This window comes from Ctenopharyngodon idella, chromosome 19, assembly GCF_019924925.1.
Source record: "Ctenopharyngodon idella isolate HZGC_01 chromosome 19, HZGC01, whole genome shotgun sequence".
Lineage (NCBI taxonomy): Eukaryota > Metazoa > Chordata > Actinopteri > Cypriniformes > Xenocyprididae > Ctenopharyngodon > Ctenopharyngodon idella.
The window spans coordinates 6,879,811-6,899,132 of record NC_067238.1 but is presented as its reverse complement, the minus strand read 5'-3'; the positions used below and the strand labels follow the sequence as shown (position 1 = coordinate 6,899,132).

The 19,322-nt window shown below is 39.5% G+C and overlaps 2 protein-coding genes across 4 annotated transcripts in view; one reads left to right on the top strand and one right to left on the bottom strand.

Moving 5' to 3' along the window:
* Positions 1 to 19,322, bottom strand: part of fkbp10a (FKBP prolyl isomerase 10a) — a 225,411-nt gene that overhangs the window by 87,637 nt on the left and 118,452 nt on the right. For 2 of the 3 annotated variants that reach the window (XM_051872847.1, XM_051872846.1), the window contains one exon: positions 17,775 to 17,938. In XM_051872847.1, the coding sequence (XP_051728807.1) occupies positions 17,804 to 17,938 (135 nt within the window). In that variant the 3' untranslated portion in view covers positions 17,775 to 17,803. Of the gene's footprint in view, positions 1 to 17,717; positions 17,939 to 19,322 lie in introns of all 3 variants that reach the window. The other variant, XM_051872848.1, reaches the window with a different exon arrangement.
* LOC127501094 (cytosolic 5'-nucleotidase 3-like) overlaps positions 1 to 19,322 on the top strand; it is a 246,708-nt gene that overhangs the window by 175,691 nt on the left and 51,695 nt on the right. The window lies entirely within an intron of this gene.

The window sequence follows — 19,322 nt, the reverse complement described above, 5'->3', positions numbered from 1 at the left end:
CAAAAAATGCACTTGTCCGGTCCAGCCGTTTTGACCAGCGTTTGCAGGTTCACCACCTGGTCCCTGAAGGAAGTGGTAGGAACCTTGGGCACATATCCAGAACAGGTCCTGTTCTCAGGACAACGTGAAAGTTGCCTGGCCCGAATTCCAGGCACACTTTGTTGACCGAGAATGCTTGAAGGTCCCCTACCCTCTTGATGGAGGCCAATGCAGTCAGGAGTGCTGTCTTCATTGACAGGATTTCTACCTCCACTGACTGTAAAAGTTCAAAGGGTAGTTTTTAAAGTGCCGTAAGCAACAGAGACAAATCCCAAGAGAGTATTGAGGTAGGACGAGGAGGATTCAACCTTCTTGTACCTCTGAGGAATCTGATTATCAGGTGGTGCTTTCCAAGAGATTTACCATCAACCGCATCGTGATTTGCTGTATTGCAGCCACATACACTTTCAGGGTGGAGAGAGACAGCCTTCGCTCCAACCCCTTTTGCAGGAAGGAAAGCACGACTCTGACTGGACATCATAGGGGGTCTTCCCAGTGGGAAAAGCACCATTCAACGAAGGCACAACCTCTTCACAAGCTGAATGAACAGCACTCTCTTTGAAGGCGCACTCTTGAAAGCTGTGAAAATAGCTGTTTTTAAAAGCTCTTTATGAGACCACGGCCACCGCTGAAAGCGCAGTCACACCAACACCAACTTGAAGAGGCTTCTCTCCCAAAGAACAGATTCGTTATAGAGAACATTCTTAGGATTGCAGAGCAAGAAACACTAGAACCGCTTAAAAAAGCAAATATGCGAGGCAGCTGCTTCCTATTTATGCCCACACAGCGGGGCGGAGTGTTGGATGCAAAGTTTGCATGTCAGTGTCCATTGGCTCATTTAGTTTACACTCGAAGTAGATTGGTCTCTCAAAGCGATCCCCAATTCTTCGGTTCACTTCTGACGTAACTTCAGACGTGACCGACTGAAAGGGAACTATCAGAGATGCTGCTGCTTTTCATAACTAAAGCTATATATGTCTCCCCCTAAGGGATAATCTGGACAGTAGATGGATTCAGTTACTTAAAACAGTGGTTCTCAAACCTGTCCTGGAGTACCACCAGCCCTGCACATTTTGTATGTCTTCCTCATCTATCACACCTGATCCAACTCATGAGCTCATTAGTACAAGACCTGAAATGGGTGTGTCAGATATAGGGAGACATACAAAATGTGCAGGGCTGGTGGTACTCCAGAACATGTTTGAGAACCACTGACTTAAAATACTGAACAGATTTCTGAACAAGAGAGGAACCCTTGTATGCTGGCCTAAGAACACTCTGGACAAACACCAAAAACACACAAAAAACAGTACTGAAGCCTGTGGTTGTGATAAAGTTTTAGTATCTATTCACCTCCACATTTTAGACTGAATGCCTATAGTTTTTTATTGTTCTCTTCATGCCATACTCAGAATCTGATAGGAATCTGTAGATAGACAGATCTCCAGCAAAGATGATCAAAACAATTGTGAAAGATAACATTCATTTTCGCTCATGGCAAAAGTAAAAATTAAGAACAGAAGTGTGCTAAGGGTGTCTCAATTCTCTGTATTTAATGGTGGTCATTGCATGTGAATTGCATCAATTAGTGAAGAATGGGATTTTGATGATGAATTTTCTCAGAAGACAGCAAGGTAAAACTTTTTTTTTTTTTTTTTTTTTACTGAGACAAAGATTTGTGGTTTTCTGTTCCTGTCTGCCTAAGTGGTTTGCGATTTGTAGCTCTGTGTAGCTTTGTTTTGAATCTCTATCTTGCTATGATTCTTTGTTTAAACTACTAAATTTAACTTTAATCAGAATTGTTGCCAGTGTTATAGTGGAACAAGCTTATTTTGATATTATCTATCACATTAGCTTTTAATCTAATCTAAAATTTTGCTAGCCTGTTGAATTTTCATTTGTGCATACGGTTTCTTTTCTCTCTTGTACTCTATCATTTACAAACCCATCAAACAACTGGCAAGTTGGAATCAATCAACAAGCATTGTTGCTGTTGTTGCTTGCACTGCTTGCGATATGTTTAGCGTAGCCGCCTCTGTCAGCAGCGAGGGGTTTACATGGAGCAAAGGCTTTAGATTCGACTTTGGATGCAGCTAGCTTAGAGAGCCCCCGCAGCAGGGCAACTCGGTGATTGTTGCTATAGAGTAACGCAAGTCTGAGCACTAGGACTGTTGCTTTTCACTCTGTACATACTACCCTTGGAAGATATCATTGTGAAACATGATATTAGTTTTTACTGTTATGCTGATGCTGTAATACTCAGCTCTATATTTCTTTGCGGCCTGACGAAACATACCAATTCATAAAACTAATGGAATGCATAGTTGCATTTCCTAATACTAAATTCTAAAGAAAAAAAAGAGGTTTTAATTATTGGACCAAAATCCTCAGCACATAATAACCTAGAATACTACCTAACACTTGATGGCTGCTCAAGTCTGTGTCGTCAGTTAGGAACATGGGTGTGCTATTTGATAGCAATCTTTCATTTGAAAGCCACATTTCGAACATTTGTAAAACTGCATCTAGATATATATAAAAATATATATCTAGATTACAACATATGCCCTCAATGTTGAATGCAGAAGATAATTCATGCATTCATGACCTGAAGGCTAAATTATTGTAATGCTTTACTGGGTGGTTGCCCTGCAGGCTTAATAAACAAACTTGAGCTTGTCCAAAATGCAGCTAGAGTTCTTACAAGAACCAGAAAGTATGACCATATTAGCCCCGTTCTGTTAGCACTGCATTGGCTCCCTATTACAGTTTTTTACAACAAGCTAACAAGTGTTAAAGTAGTTTTTCTAAACTCTTAACACAGCAACACACCTACTTCCAAATAGTTAATTTCCTGCCTAAACCATACTTTGTTAAATACAAACTCTACATTTTAAAATGTTAAAAATCTTTTTCTGCATATACTAATTGTATATAACAGTTTCATCTCCTTAGCATACCAGGTAGCTTAGAAGAACTCGATGTTACAACAGAAACTATTGACTCTCTTTTCCAGTACACTAGACTCAGTTGTTCCTTTGCACTTAAAAAAGATTAAGGAAATTAGCCCAACGCTGTGGTACAACGAGCACACTCGGGCCCTCGAGAGCAGCCAGAAAAATGGAGCGCAGCTGGAAGAAAACAAAACTAGAGGTTTTTCGTGGAGAGAGAGCATGATTGCGTACAGAAAGGCCTTAAAAACTGCTAGATCTGCTTACATTAAAATCAACAACATGTATGTTAGACCCTATATCGACTAAGCTATTGAAAGAGATGCTTCCAGAGGACATAGGTCCTCTTCTTAATATCATTAATTCACCTTTTTCACTAGGATACGTACTGAAAACTTTTAAGCTGGCTATTATCAAACCTTTTATTAAAAAAACACAACTTGATCCTAGAGAATTAGTCAATTACAGGCCGATCTCGAATCTACCTTTTCTGTCAAAGATACTAGAAAAGGTAGTATCATTGCAACTATGTTCCTTCTCATAGTTCACATTAGAGTTACAAATGATTTGCTCTTATAATCGGATTGTGGTTGTACCTCTCTACTAGTGTTACTAGATCTCAGTGCTGCATTTGACACTATCGACCACAACATTCTTTTGAATAGACTCGAAAATTATGTTGGCATTAGTGGAATTGTATTGGCATGGTTCAAATCATACTTATCTGACCGATATCAGTTTGTATCAATAAACGAAGAGATGTCATATCGATCAAAAGTTCAGTATGGAGTACCACAAGGCTCAGTACTAGGACCGTTGCTTTTCACTCTGTACATGCTACCCTTGGGAGATATCATTAGGAAGCATGGCGTTAGTTTTCACTGTTACGCTTATGATACTCAGCTCTATAATTCTTCGAACCCTGATGAAACTTACCAGTTCACAAAATTAATGGAACGCATAGCTGTTAGGAACCTGGGTGTGCTCTTTGATACCAATCTTTCATTTGAAAGCCACATTTCTAGCATCTGTAAAACCGCATTCTTCCATCTTAAAAATATATCTAAACTACGACATATGCTCTCAATGACAAATGCGGAACAGTTAGTTCATGCGTTCATGATCTCAAGGCTAGATTACTGTAACACTCTACTGGGTGGTTGCCCTGCTCACTTGATAAACAAACTACAGCTGGTCCAAAATGCAGCAGCTAGAGTTCTTACTAGAACCAGGAAGTATGACCATATTAGCCCGGTTCTGTTAACACTGCATTGGCTCCCTGTTAAACATTGTATAGATTTTAAAATCTTGCTAATTACTTATAAAGCACTAAATGGTTTAGCACCCTAGTACCTGAGTGAGATCTTAACGTATTATAGTCCTTCACGTCTATTGCGATCTCAGAATTCTGGCCAGTTGATAATACCTAGAATATCAAAATCAACCGCAGGCGGTAGATCCTTTTCCTTTTTAGCACCTAAACTTTGGAAGTCTTCCTAGCATTGTTCGGGAAGCAGACACACTCTGTCAGTTTAAATCTAGACTAATCAAAATGATTCCAGTTTGCATAGATCTGAGGAAAACAACTAATTTTTCTAGTACTCTGAGAAATTTAATCCAGTCTTAATGCGAATGTCTGTGATTGCTGATGTTGTATAATCCTAACACTTCTCTTCATATGTTTTTTGACCTCCTTGAGCTGTTGTTTGTGCACCAATCTTATGCACCAAAAGCATGCTTTTATTTAATTTCAGTATGTGTGGTATAAGATAAAAATAAAATAAAATTAATAAATGGAGCCAAATCATAGATCCTGCAAAGACAATTTTAATGTCAGTCTCAGGTAATAGTAAGGTACATGTCTAGATTTTTCTGCTCACTTATGCAAGTTTATTTTAAACAGCCACTTTTATAATCTTGTGAAATTTACTTAAAGATTTTATTTTAATAAATTTGAATTATATCAATAAATAATTAATAAAAAAAAAATTGTAAAAATAATAATTGTACCTCGAACGACATTTAGAAAACTAGTCCTGTACTAATAGTGATATAGTGTCATAGTTCAATTTCAAATGAGTGTGAAGTTATCATTTGCAGTGTTTTTATATACAAATTTATATATATACAAATTTAAGAATCTGTTTAAGATCTGCTGATCCTACATCCTGACATAACCTCACATGAAATACTAAGGTGAAGTATATTGTATTTAACATTTTGAGGTAAAGATAATGACAATTTAAGGAGATCAAGGCAGGCAGCCCAGGTGTCTGTAACATTAACCTTTTGTCTTCATGCACTTCTTGACCATTTGGCAGGACAAGCTCAAGATACAACGGTGCCTTTGTCTCTATGATAATGTAAAGGTATGGGCGATACTGTCAGACTGAGTGGATTAGCACCTATGCATTTGAATGACACCGTTATGCTGATTAGATCATGGCTGGGAAATGTAGGTAATGGGCTGATTCCTGCACTGCATTTGCATGCTTTGTTTAGATTGTCTCCACCTCTACTCTATGTATCCCTCCCCCTTGAATGTATATGAACTACCAAGTATGCTGCCTTAGTTGGACTTGGATGACGCACAGCGCGTTTCTCAATAAAGAGTAACTTCTGCTTGAAAGATATCCCAGCGTCTCCTGGTCTCTGCTTCGACGAGGAAAAAGTTTCCTACACACTAAACTCTGAAGCACAGTGACATTTATGGCGAATTTCTCGCCATAAATTCGTTGCCTCGCCACGGCCAAACCGTTTGAGATATCAAAAATCTGCTGGCAATTTTCCATCCTCAATGTCTTGACTTCATGCTGACCGAGTTTGGTGGTGATCGGATTAATCACCTAGGAGGAGTATATCAAATTCCAGAGCAAGCGTTTTTTAAACAACCCTTAATAGCTGACTTCCTATTGAGCCGACGTACAACTTAGAGCATAAAAGTTATTAGGCCCGATGAGGTCTATATGTGTACAGAGTTTTATACTTATATGTGCAAGTGTGTTTGATATATAGATTGTTTTCGGACCCCGTTCAAGGGGGCGCTGTTGATCCCCCCCTGCCACACCCGGGTACCAGCTTCTGCCTGGCCCTGATGGCCGTGGATTCTGACCCGTGTGCAAATTTTCAAGAGTTTTTGAGCACGTTAAGGCGAAACACTACAGGTGAATAGGGATTTTTTTTAAATTAAAAGATATCACTGTGAAACTTCTCCAGTTTATTACTGGCATAAACATAAGAAAAAAATGTATTACAAGTTTTGTGTAAATTTATGTTTTAATATGCAAATGAGGGCTTATATACTTAAATATTTTAACATATACTTAACATTTTTTGAGTAAAAGGACCTATAACTCAGGATAGGAATGATATATCAACAAACCCCTCTGTAAAAGCCTTCAGAATATAGTTAAATATAAGTCTGGAAAAGTTGGTGCTTGTAGGTGCTACTGAAGTGGATATATCTGACTCTGAGTGTGAGAAAAAACTCATTTTGAGAAAACGGCCTTTAAAGTTTTATATTGTATAATTTCATACATTTCTATTGAAACCCCCAACCTACAAACAAAATATATATTCAGTTTATTAATATCAGTATTATGTAATATTTAAAACACATGGAAATTGATAAATGAATAAATTATTAATAACAATAGCCTTAAGCTGAAGAGAACTACCTTAACAAACACACATAACAACAGTCACAAAAACTGCAAACAAACTGTGTCTGTTTGTTGTATGTCCATCTATAACTAAATGAATCTAATAAACAGCTCCCTGTCTGTTTACAGCCTAAATGTCCATGCCTGCACCATATGTAGCCCCCTGTTCGATCTCCTGTCGATGTCTTTTCACCTTTTTGGCTGTGCTTACGCTTTGCCGCCTGCGTTTCACACGGGTGGACTGAAAAATGTTCGCTTTTGAAAGTCTAACCATGTCAGTGTAACTGCATGTATTTACAGTGATAACTGTACACTGAGCCACAACTTATCCATGACAGCCAGCATGGCAGAGGCACCTTCATTAAAAGTGGCAATAGCCATACTGGCTGCAGCCTCAACCCTGCTTTTCCCCACAAATACTGTTTTCGGACATCGGGCCCATAAGACAGAGTTGAGGCACTCATTTGCATTTTGAGTGCCTCCATGCTGCATGCGCTGTAGCAGACTGTCACTGGACATTCGGTGGTACACAGGGATAAGCTTCTTTCCCACTTCACGTGACAGAAAGTTTTTAGTGTGATGCTTGTGGGACTCTGGTGTTTCTCCATTCTCCTCTGCTCTCCTGTACCAACACCACGATGGACTGCACCTCGTATGTAATGGATTGTCATCACTAGACATGTTGTGAAGGAGACCTGCCTAGATCTCAGCTTTCATTTTATCTACGGAGCCCTGGTTGTTAATAATAGCCCCCCTGTAAAAATTCTGCAAGGCCTTACATTTAGGGGCAGTCAGCTTGCCCAGACCCTTGCCCCCTAATTTACCTAATTTACTTAGTTTCCTAAGTGCTGTACCCATGCGCTTATGGGCATGATTTATGCACTCCAATTTCACAATTTCATGTCCAGGGTATGGGTTGAGGGCAACCACCTCCTTAAATGCAGCACTATCTCCATCTGACAGCATCTCAGTATATCGCACCTGGTAACAACTGACTGACTTGGCCCACATCCTCTTAGCTGCCTCCTGCTCCATTGCTTTACTTGAGCCTGCAAAATTTTTAGCACAGTCAGTGTGTGCCTCTCTCCAGCTTTCAAATTCCTGGCCTGTTATTTTTCCTTCTCGCTTGGCACTATTCTTTAAGGCACATGCATGACAGTAGGAGGACAAGACCTCAAAGTCTATTACTAGACCTGTAAGGACGTCAATGCACACACCGATGCCATAATTTGATGTGAAACCTCTTTTATGCCAGGTTCCATCAAAAGACATGCTGATGTTTATAACTGCATCTTCATCCTCCATCAGTAACCTTGCCACATCTGCATCAACCTCAGCATAAGCCTGCCTGATCTGCTCCCTGGCCCTGTGCAATGACCCCAAGCCTCTCTCAATTTCTGCAACTACAATGAAACAAATACCGTATAAATAAACATTGATTTAATCAGGTTTTATTCATAGTGCACATATAACTTAACTTATTTTTTAAAAGACAGTGAATTCTTATATGATTATCTGATTATGATATGATTGTTATGTGTGTGTGTGTGCATGAAAGTAAATCTGTCCAACAAAATATACTGAATATCATAAAATTTATTTGTTAATATTTTATGTATAAATACAGGTGCTGGTCATATAATTAGAATATCATCAAAAAGTTTATTTATTTCACTAATTTCATTCAAAAAGTGAAACTTGTATATTATATTCATTCATTACACACAGACTGATATATTTCAAATGTTTATTTCTTTTAATTTTGATGATTATAACTGACAACTAAGGAAAATCCCAAATTCAGTATCTCAGAAAATTTAAATATTACTTAAGACCAATACAAAGAAAGGATTTTTAGAAATCTGGGCCAACTGAAAAGTATGAACATGAAAAGTATGAGCATGTACAGCACTCAATACTGAGTTGGGGCTCCTTTTGCCTGAATTACTGCAGCAATGCGGCGTGGCATGGAGTCGATCAGTCTGTGGCACTGCTCAGGTGTTATAAGAGCCCAGGTTGCTCTGATAGTGGCCTTCAGCTCTTCTGCATTGTTGGGTCTGGCATATCGCATCTTCCTCTTCATAATACCGCATAGATTTTCTATGGGGTTAAGGTCAGGCGAGTTTGCTGGCCAATTAAGAACAGGGATTCCATGGTCCTTAAACCAGGTACTGGTAGCTTTGGCTCTGTGTGCAGGTGCCAAGTCCTGTTGGAAAATGAAATCTGCATCTCCATAAAGTTGGTCAGCAGCAGGAAGCATGAAGTGCTCTAAAACTTCCTGTTATACGGCTGCGTTGACCTTGGACCTCAGAAAACACAGTGGACCAACACCAGCAGATGACATGGCACCCCAAACCATCACTGACTGTGGAAACTTTACACTGGACCTCAAGCAATGTGGATTGTGTGCCTCTCCTCTCTTCCTCCAGACTCTGGGACCCTGATTTCCAAAGGAAATGCAAATTGTACTTTCATCAGAGAACATAACTTTGGACCACTCAGCAGCAGTCCAGTCCTTTTTGTCTTTAGCCCAGGTGAGATGCTTTTGACGGTGTCTGTTGTTCAAGAGTGGCTTGACACAAGGAATGCGACAGCTGAAACCCATGTCTTGCATACATCTGTGCGTAGTGGTTCTTAAAGCACTGATTCCTGCTGCAGTCCACTCTTTGTGAATCTCCCCCACATTTTTAAATGGGTTTTGTTTTACAATCCTCTCCAGGGTGCGGTTATCCCTATTGCTTGTACACTTTTTTTCTACCACATCTTTTCCTTCCCTTCGCCTCTCTATTAATGTGCTTGGACACAGAGCTCTGTGAACAGCCAGCCTCTTTTGCAATGACCTTTTGTGTCTTGCTCTCCTTGTGCAAGGTGTCAATGGTCGTCTTTTGGACAACTGTCAAGTCAGCAGTCTTCCCCATGATTGTGTAGCCTACAGAACTAGACTGAGAGACCATTTAAAGGCCTTTGCAGGTGTTTTGAGTTAGCTGATTAGAGTGTGGCACCAGGTGTCTTCAATATTGAACCTCTTCACAATATTCTAATTTTCTGAGATACTGAATTTGGGATTTTCCTTAGTTGTCAGTTATAATCATCAAAATTAAAATAAATAAACATTTGGAATATATCAGTCTGTGTGTAATGAATGAATATAATATACAAGTTTCACTTTTTGAATGGAATTAGTGAAATAAATCAACTTTTTGATGATATTCTAATTATATGACCAGCACCTGTATGTTTACATTTTTATGATATAATGTGCATTATGAGGGGAAATATAAATGTAATGTCACTCTCACTTCTGACACTATCCACAAGACAAAAGCATTTGGCATTTAGACACTACACTGCTTGGTTTTCTGGCTCAATCTTTTTCATACCTGTCACTTTTCAGTTGTGTCTCTGATAAGTCTTAAGGTGAAGGGAAGGTATCCCCAACACCTTGCTGATTTTTTTGAGAGCTGCATACCCCATTCCTAATTCATGTGCTAAGAGCACCATCCGCACATTCACATCAAATGCAATGTCGTTCCTGGACTCGTCCTGCAGACGCGTAGATGTGTAAACACTTCTGCAGTACCTATCTCTCTCACACAGACTACACTCCAGCAACACACTGCTACAGAACCCATGATTCTGTGCATCGATGTCAATTTTCAACCCTGATCCAGCACAGTTAGGACAACACAAACCACTGACTAATTCATTCAATCGTGCAACGTGAATTATGAGCCATTCCTGTGTGGCGCGGCTGTCATTCCCTCCAACAGACTCTCTCTTTCCCTTTCCAAACGATAGCTTACGCGATGAGGCACTCGCTGATGGGGTTTCATCGTCTAATCTGTTGTTTACTTTCTTTTTACTAGCTCTTGCAAGTGACAGCTGTTGCCGTCTTTTCTGTGAAAGTTTATGAGCTGATTTCGGTGTTGTCGGCATTTTCTCTCAGGCGCAGAATAAACAAGGAAGCGTGACACGTGAGAACCAATCACGTAGTCGGAAATTCACATCGACCAATCAGATGTGGTTTTCGGCTGTAGATTCCCCGGCAAACTTTCGCGGTTGGTTATTTCTACAAAGGAAATGCCCATATTTGGATTAGACAGCGCTGTGAATGAGACTGGGAGCTTTACAATGATACCAGGCATGACATGTTTCTGTGAATGGAGACGGCACGGGAGCTCGCGTTAGAATGCTAAATTTTGGTGATTTCCGATAGAAATCTAAAGGCGCAAGGTGACAAAATATAATGAAATAAACCCCTTAATGTGTAATGTTGACATATTTTTTATTTTGACATGAAAGTTTACATGTTAAGGGAGCAAACTGGCCCAAAATCTCAAAATTGACCACTGAATGAAAAAAATGATGTTTTCACCTGCCGTGTCTCGCCTTAAGGGCCCCAAAAACTTAGAAAAAAAAAAAAATATATATATAGCTGCAAGCAGTGATGGCGGGCCCAAGCCTGGTGGCACCGCTGCCCTGGTGGCTTCAGGGCAACTGTGGACGGCGGGCAATATGTATATAAACTGGGTGAATCTAAAAGGAATATGTCAAAGTTATTTGAATATGCCGCATATTCTGGAGTCAGCTGGTGCATAACAACAGCTAAATCCATGAGATCATTTAAATTTAGATGAATTTCATGTCATAGGATGTCATAGGTCACTTTGAAATGGGTGCGGTTATCCTTTGCAGCTCAATTTTGTAAGTCTAAATCCAATGTAAATCTCAGTCCAGTATTTATTTTAAGTTTTTTTTATATATATATTTTTTTCTAAACCATTACACCCCCGACCCCCCCCAAAAACACACACACACACACACACTTAACGAGAGAGAGAGAGAGAGAGAGAGAGAGAGAGAGAGAGAGAGAGAGAGAGAGAGAGGCAAAGTGAGATTTAAGAACCAGTTGTAGATGATTCAATATTTTAAACAATAAGAATAAAATTTATACTGTGACAGAAATTAGTCTTTGATAATCTCTTAATGTATACATTCAATAATACTAACTAAAAGTTATCATTAGCAGTTAAAAATGTTATATGTTCAGATGAATTTATCTTAAGGTCTTTTACGTTACTATTAACAAAATCATTAAACTAATTATATAAAACTATATAGTCAGTGCACAACAAATGAACTAGTTCTATGCCTTTATTTTGTTATACAAATTTATAGAAGAGAAGGCCTAAGAGATTTCCTATCCTATAATGCAGTCAAAAAGACACAGCAATGAAAGGGTTAAACCTGCAAGACTCTAAAACGCACACAGAGAGATAGAGACACACACACACACACACACACACACACACACACACACACACACACACACAGAGGCAGAACAGTTGGAGCCTGACCAGTTAGTTGAGTCAGATGATTCAATAATATTTTAAACAATAAGAATAAAATATAGCTACAAGCAGTGATGACGGGCCAAAGCCCGGAGGCACCGCCACCCTGGTGGCTTCAGGGCAACTGTGCACGGCGGGCAATGGCCATTTAAAACAGTTAAACATAAAAGGACTATGTCAAATTCACACCACATTTACTGCAGCAGCTGATGCTCCTATGATCACAAACCACAACAGCCACATCCATGAGATCGTTTAAATTGAGATGACTCAATTCATAAGTCAATTTCAAATGAGTGCAGAATATCATCCTAATCTGCCACGTCTGTGTTTTTTTTCTCAGACAACCTCTATAAAAATTCTAGAGCAAATTATATACTATTTTTTGTGCAAACTCCACAGTGCTCTGAGAAATCTAATCTAGCCTTAATGCGAATGTCTGTGATTGCTGATGTTGTATAATCCTACCACTTCTCTTCATGTGCTTTTTGACCTCCCTGAGCTGTTGTTTGTGCACCAATCTTATGCACCAAATGCATGCTTTCATTTAATTTCAATATGTGTGGTATAAGAAAAAATAATAATAAATGGAGCCAAATCACAGAACCTGCAAAGACAATTTTAATGTCAGTCTCAGGAAATAGTAAGGTACATGTCTAGATTTTTCTGCTCACTTATGCAATCATGTGAAATTTACTTAAAGAGGGTTTTATTTTAATAAATTTGAATTATATCAATAAATAATTAATTTAAAAATAATTTTAATTGTAAAAAAAATAACTCGAACGACATTTAGAAAACTAGTCCTGTCCTAATAGTGATATAGTGTCATGGTTCAATTTCAAATGATTGTAAAGTTATCATTTGCAGTTCATTAATAAATGGGTAATCAGTAAAAGGGTTAAAGACTACTAATCAAGATTGTAATACACATACATACACACACACACACACACACACACACACACACACACACACACACACACACACACAGAGAGAGAGACTGAAGGAGTGAGAGGAGGAGGGCGGGGGTAGGGGAGTTTGGACAGAGAGATAGAGACTATGTCTGTGTGTGTGTGTTTGAAAAATCTACATTCAAACCAAAATATCTGACTTCCTGTTGATCAGAGCTAATGACTGTAAATTAGAAAGTTGTCCAGCTTAATGAGAACAATAAGTGTACCGAGTTTGGTTACTGTAGGTTAAACTAACCCCCCCACTTTTGTCAAAAGGTGGCGCTGTAGAGCCCCTGCTCCCTGCCCATTTCTAAGGCTTTGCCCATGTCTACTGGATGACAATATTGATGTGTATTGAGTTTCATGCAATTTGAAGCATGTTAAGAGGCTCAAAAATGCCTAAAAATATTATTAAAGTTTGACATGTTGCCATGGCAACAATATTTAAGATATCACAAATACATTTACAGGTCTACATCTGCCCTGTTTTGACATTATTGTGATGAAGCTTGAAGCAAATCGGTTAAAAATAAGAGGGTGATCTCAAAGCATTTTAAAAGTGATACACTTCCTGCTGCCAGTTGGTGGTGCTATAACTTTGACTCACAATAGTCACATCCATGTCATCGGGCTCCTACAACCAACACACTGCTGAAGTTTCATAAAAAATCAATCAATGTATGCAGACGTTACAACACATTTTGTGTTTCCCTTTTCTCGCCATAAATTTGTTACGCTGTCGAGCTCCCCTGCCACGCCCAGGTACCAGCTGCTGCCCGGCCCTGATGGCCGCGGGTTCCGATGTATGTGCAAAGTTTCATGAGTTTTCGAGCATGGTAAGGGCCCCAAAAGTGCCCGAATAGTTGGAAAAAAAAAAAAATAATAATAATAATTAAAGCTGCAAGCAGCGATGAAAGGGCCCTCGCACCTGGGCTCACCGCCACCCATTGGCCTTAGGAAAACAGTGAAAAGTGGGCGACATGCATGTAAGCGAGTAAATACAGGAGAATTATGGTAAAATCATTTAAAAGTGCCACACTTCCTACTGCCAACAGGTGGCGCTTTGACCATAAATGAATATCATCAGGCCAGGACTATTATCAAACGTGAAGTTTGGAGCAGATCGGACATTGTATGCCTGAGTTACAACAACTTCCTGTTTCGTGGCATTAATTGCATACATTAGCACTTAGCTAAGTGTTGCATGATTTAACGTGTTTCTAGCATGTTTGGTGCTTCGTGGCATATTGAGATGAGTTCCTGGGATTGAATTACAGTGTGAAGCATGCCATTTGGTGTTGCCAGCAGGTGGCGCTACGACTAACTGAATATTTTCATATAGATGTCTTTAGGCCAGGACTCTTATCACACATGTGAAGTTTGAGGCACATCAGACATAGTATGCCTGAATTACAACAGCTTTCCCTTTCATGGCGAAACATCAGACTTTGTCAGGCTGCCACGGACACACCCTCCAATGAAAACTCAAGATCTTTGATATTTATCATCACTAATGTCTTAAGATTAGACTGACAACATATGATGTTGATCTGGTTAAATCTCTATGAGGAATTAATCACAGTGTAAAACATGTCATTTCCTGTTGCCCACAGGTGGCGCTATGATTGTAACTCTATATTGTCATGAAGATGTCTTCAGGCCACTACTCTAATAAAACATGTGAAGTATGGGGCAGATCCGACATTGTATACATGAGTTACAAGAACTTCCTGTTTCATGGCGAAACATCAAAATTTGTCATGCCACCACGGACACGCCCTTCAGTGAAAAATCTAGATCTTCGCAATTTTATGTCGCAAAGGCCTTTAGATTAGACTGACCAAATATGATGTTGATCTGATTAAAGCTCTAGGAGGAGTTCGTTAAAGTACAACGTCTGGAAATGGCAAAAAATGCCAAGTTAATTCAAAATATCTGACTTCCTGTTCAGTTTCAGATTTTGCTCCAAGAGACTTTTTTGTACGTATTGGGCTGTTAAACCTGTGTACCGAATTTCAAAATCTACATGAAATGTAGCACGCGGGGCACTTCATTAGGTGGCACTATCGAGCCATTTTGCCCCGCCCCATAACAGACGTAAATTTTCACCTCTTCTGATGCGTGTGCAAAGTTTAATGAGTTTTTGAACATGTTCAGGCCCTCAAAAATGCGATTCACTTTGGAGAAGAATAATAAATATAGCTGCAAGCAGCGATGACGGGCCCAAGCCCGGTGGCACCGCCACCCCGGTGGCTTCAGGGCAACTGTGCACAGCAGGCAATAGGCATTTAAAATGGTTAAACAAAGGACTATGTCAAATTCACTCCACATTTACTGCACTATAAGGTGGCGCTATAGAGCCCTTCCTCCCTGCCCATTTCTAAGGCTTTGCCCATGTCTACTGGATAACAATCCTGACGTGTGTGTTGAGTTTCATGCAATGTGAAGCGCGCTAAGAGTCTCAAAAGCATCCAAAAAGAATAGTAAAGTTTGATACGTTGCCAAGGCAACAGTGCTTGAGATATCACAATTCTTTTCAAAGGTCTACATCTGCCATGTTTTGACATTATTCTGATGAAGTTTGAAGCAAATCAGGTAAAAATAAGAGGGTGATCTCAAAGCATTTTGAAAGTGACACACTTCCTGCTGCCAGTTGGTGGTGCTATAACTTATATAGTCACATACATGTAATCAGCCTTGCATAACGAAGTTTCATAAAAATCAATCAATGTAAGCAGACGTCATAACACATTTCCTGTTTCTCTTTTCTCGCCATAAATTCGTTGCCTCGCCACGGCCGAACCATTCGAGATATCAAAAATCCGCTGGCAATTTAACATCCTCAATGTCTTGACTTCATGCTGACTGAGTTTGGTGGTGATCGGATTAATCGCCTAGGAGGAGTATATCAAATTCCAGAGCATGCATTTTCCAAACAACCCATAATAGCTGACTTCCTGTTGAGCTGACGTATAACTTAGAGCACAAAAGTTGTTAGGCCCGATGAGGTCTATATGTGTACCCAGTTTCATACAAATACGTGCAAGCGTGTTTGATATATGGACCAAGTTTTTAGACACCGTTCAAGGGGGCGCTGTCAAGCCCCCCTGCCACACCCGGGTACCAGCTTCTGCCCGGCCCTGATGGCCGACGATTCCGATGTGTGTGTGCAAAGTTTCAAGTACAAAAGCTCTAGGAGAAGTTCGTTAAAGTACAACATCTGGAAAAAGTGCACAAATTTTGCAGAGAAAATTCAAAATATCTGACTTCCTGTTGGTTTTCAGACTTTGCACCAGGAGACTTTTTTGTAGGGATTAGGCTGTTACATGTGTATACTGAATTTCATACCTGTACGTGAAAAGTGGTGCAAGGGGCACTTCGTTGAAATATTGTAGGTGGCGCTATCGAGCCATTTTGCCACGGCTAATTCTGAGACCCATAACAGACGTAAATTTTCACCACTTCTGACGTGTGTACAAAGTTTCATGAGTTTTCGAGCATGTTTAGGCCCTCAAAAATGCGATTCATTTGGGAGAAGAAGAAGAAGTAGTGGAAGAATAATAATAAACGGAACAATTCCAATTGGGTCCTCACACCATCGGTGCTCGGGCCCTAATAAACGGAGCAATTCCAATATGGTCCTCACACCATCGGTGCTCGGGCCCTAATAAACGGAGCAATTCCAATAGGAATTCCAATAATCCTTAGAAAAACAATAGGGCCCTGCGCCTTAGTGGCTTGGGCCCTAATAATCCTTAGGGGATCAATAGTGCCTTCAGCCCTTTACAGGGATTTGGTCCTAATAATAATCCTAAAGAAAACAATAGGGCCTTCAGCCCTTTACAGGGCTTTGGCCCTAATAATAATAATCCTTAGGGGATCAAGAGGGCCCTGCGCCTTAGTGGCTTGGGCCCTAATAATAATAATAATAATAATAATAATAAACGGAGAAAATCCAATAGGGTCCTCGCACTTTGGTGCTCAGGCCCTAATTAAATAGCCTAAACTCTTTTTTTCAGATACAGTAGGTTTATTTAACATTTATTTAACATCTTTTGTTTGATTAACATTAATGACAGACAGGTATTTAATTGGGCTGCTGAATGCATACCTAATATACTGACATATCCAGTATTCACGCGAGATACTCCACACGATGGACATTTTGACATCTGTGTGTGCGTGTATTTGACTATTCAGGCGCAAGAACTGATCGTGCGTGCGTGACAGAGAGAGAGAAAGAGAGCACGCACAAGAGAGAGCGCTTCTGTTGTGTGTCATTCAGCACGATTCTGCCGATCCCGCCTTCACTAACAGCAAGTTAATCGATAACGAATTGTGATCGGATTGTAATTTTGTGCTACGACGAGCTTGGCTACCATTGATGAGGCTGTAGGCTGATATTATATTCAACCCGCCAAAGTGGCTAGTGGGAGTGGCTGTCTTACCCGTCACAGCTGAAATCTACCCGCAGTTGGCGGGTGTTAATGTCAAGCCCTGTTTATAACTGCATAAATAAGAATGGTGAGTTCAGTGCAATACCTTCCAAATAGTGTTTACAGACCGCTCACGGAAGATAGGGGTGGGATGAACAGTAGATCATTATCATTTAAAGGGACATGCACCGAAACGACTCGCTGTGAACAGAGCTGTTTTTGACAAGGTAAAAAGGGTGTTTTTTTTTACACAACCATTCAGAAATTTTTAATCAAAGTATGTTATAGACTTTTCATGAAGACCCTAAAGAATCATACTAACTTGTGGAAAATTGGCATCCGATGTCCCCTTTAATAAGCCAGACAGCAAAGAACATACCTCCTCCAGTGGTACCTCCTGGTCTTGGTTCATATCCATGACCGGAAACAGTGGCTCAGGACTGTCCTGCAGCCAGATGAACAAAAAGCCCTCAGGAACACCCTTCTGCAGTTGTAGTAGTTCCAGCTCAAACAGCAACACTGCACTGCTGGGCACACCCAATGCTTGAGAAATGGAGAGACAGACAGACAGACAGACAGAGAGGATCAAGGAAAACTGGGATATCTAAGAGACCAAAGCCTAGATGGTATACATACAACCAGTACATGTTTTGCATACCATCATAGTTAGCATGGCTATCAGTGGGCAGTAATGCGTTACGCTAATTACATATGAGAGTGATATAGAAACAAGGTGTTGTTGTTTATGGTTTCCAAACAATTTACATTAAAGTCAAATCAAAATGGATCATTTTTTCATGGAATAAAATGGTATATTTATTATAAATGACTTATCAGTGCACAACATTATTTTTCAAATTTTTTTTTTTTTTCAAGAAGCCCGTTCACTCTGATTTTTTTTTGTTTTATTTTTTATTTTTATACATCCTTTATTTTACCAGAATAGTCCATTGAGATAAAATCATTTCTTCAAGGGAGTCCTGGCCAAAATGGTTGCACAAAAAGTTTCACATAAAGCAACAAACAACACATAAAACTAACAATTCTTACATAAAATTTTACCCAGCACTCATATAATGACAGATCAAAAGTTATTTAAAAACATGTACATGTTTCCTGTAGATTGGTCCATAAGAGATTTTTAAAGAGGGGAGTGTTTCCAACATTATTATACTCTGCAGCTCGTTCCATAACCAGGGAGCCTAAAAAGAGAAGGCAGTTTTGCCAAGCTCTGAATGTATTCTAGGAACATTTAAAAGTTAAACATTTTGAAGTTTTAAGACTAAAACTTTAAAATGAATAACATTTCTGTAATTGTTTAACCATTTTGTAATATTTAGTTTGTTTGCTGTGAGACTCAAAAGACATTTTCTCCTATGCAGTGACTGACAATACAACCATAAGATACACCAAAACACAACATAAATTCACAAATCACATAAATTTTATTTGTTCGCTGTACTCCAAATCTTTAGAATCCATATGTTTGCAAGGAACAGATCCAAATTCAGCCCTTTATCTGGCGATCTTCATTCTCAGCAGCAACCGTCACGGTCAAAGCCCACGATCGTTATGATTCAAATTTGAAAGTTGTGTCCTCGAGAAGCGTTACAACATGATTTACGGCACTGATATCGAACGCTTATTGGCTCTCACCTGCTTCGTCACAGATTGCGACATTGCCGTTTGAAATGAGTGTGCGCCTTCACGGAGAGAAGCCGGATTCATATTTTTATGGATTAATAACTTTCTGCTTTGTACCCCATAAAAAAACTATTACTGCCAGAGAGGACTGCGACTGCAACTCATCATCATTTGAATAAATTATTGTGATTACGCTTGTTTGTCTGTTATTTTAACAGTACAATGTTTTAATAAATGGTTATGGGTAGGTTTAGGGGAAGGTGTAGGATTAGCGGCTCAAAAT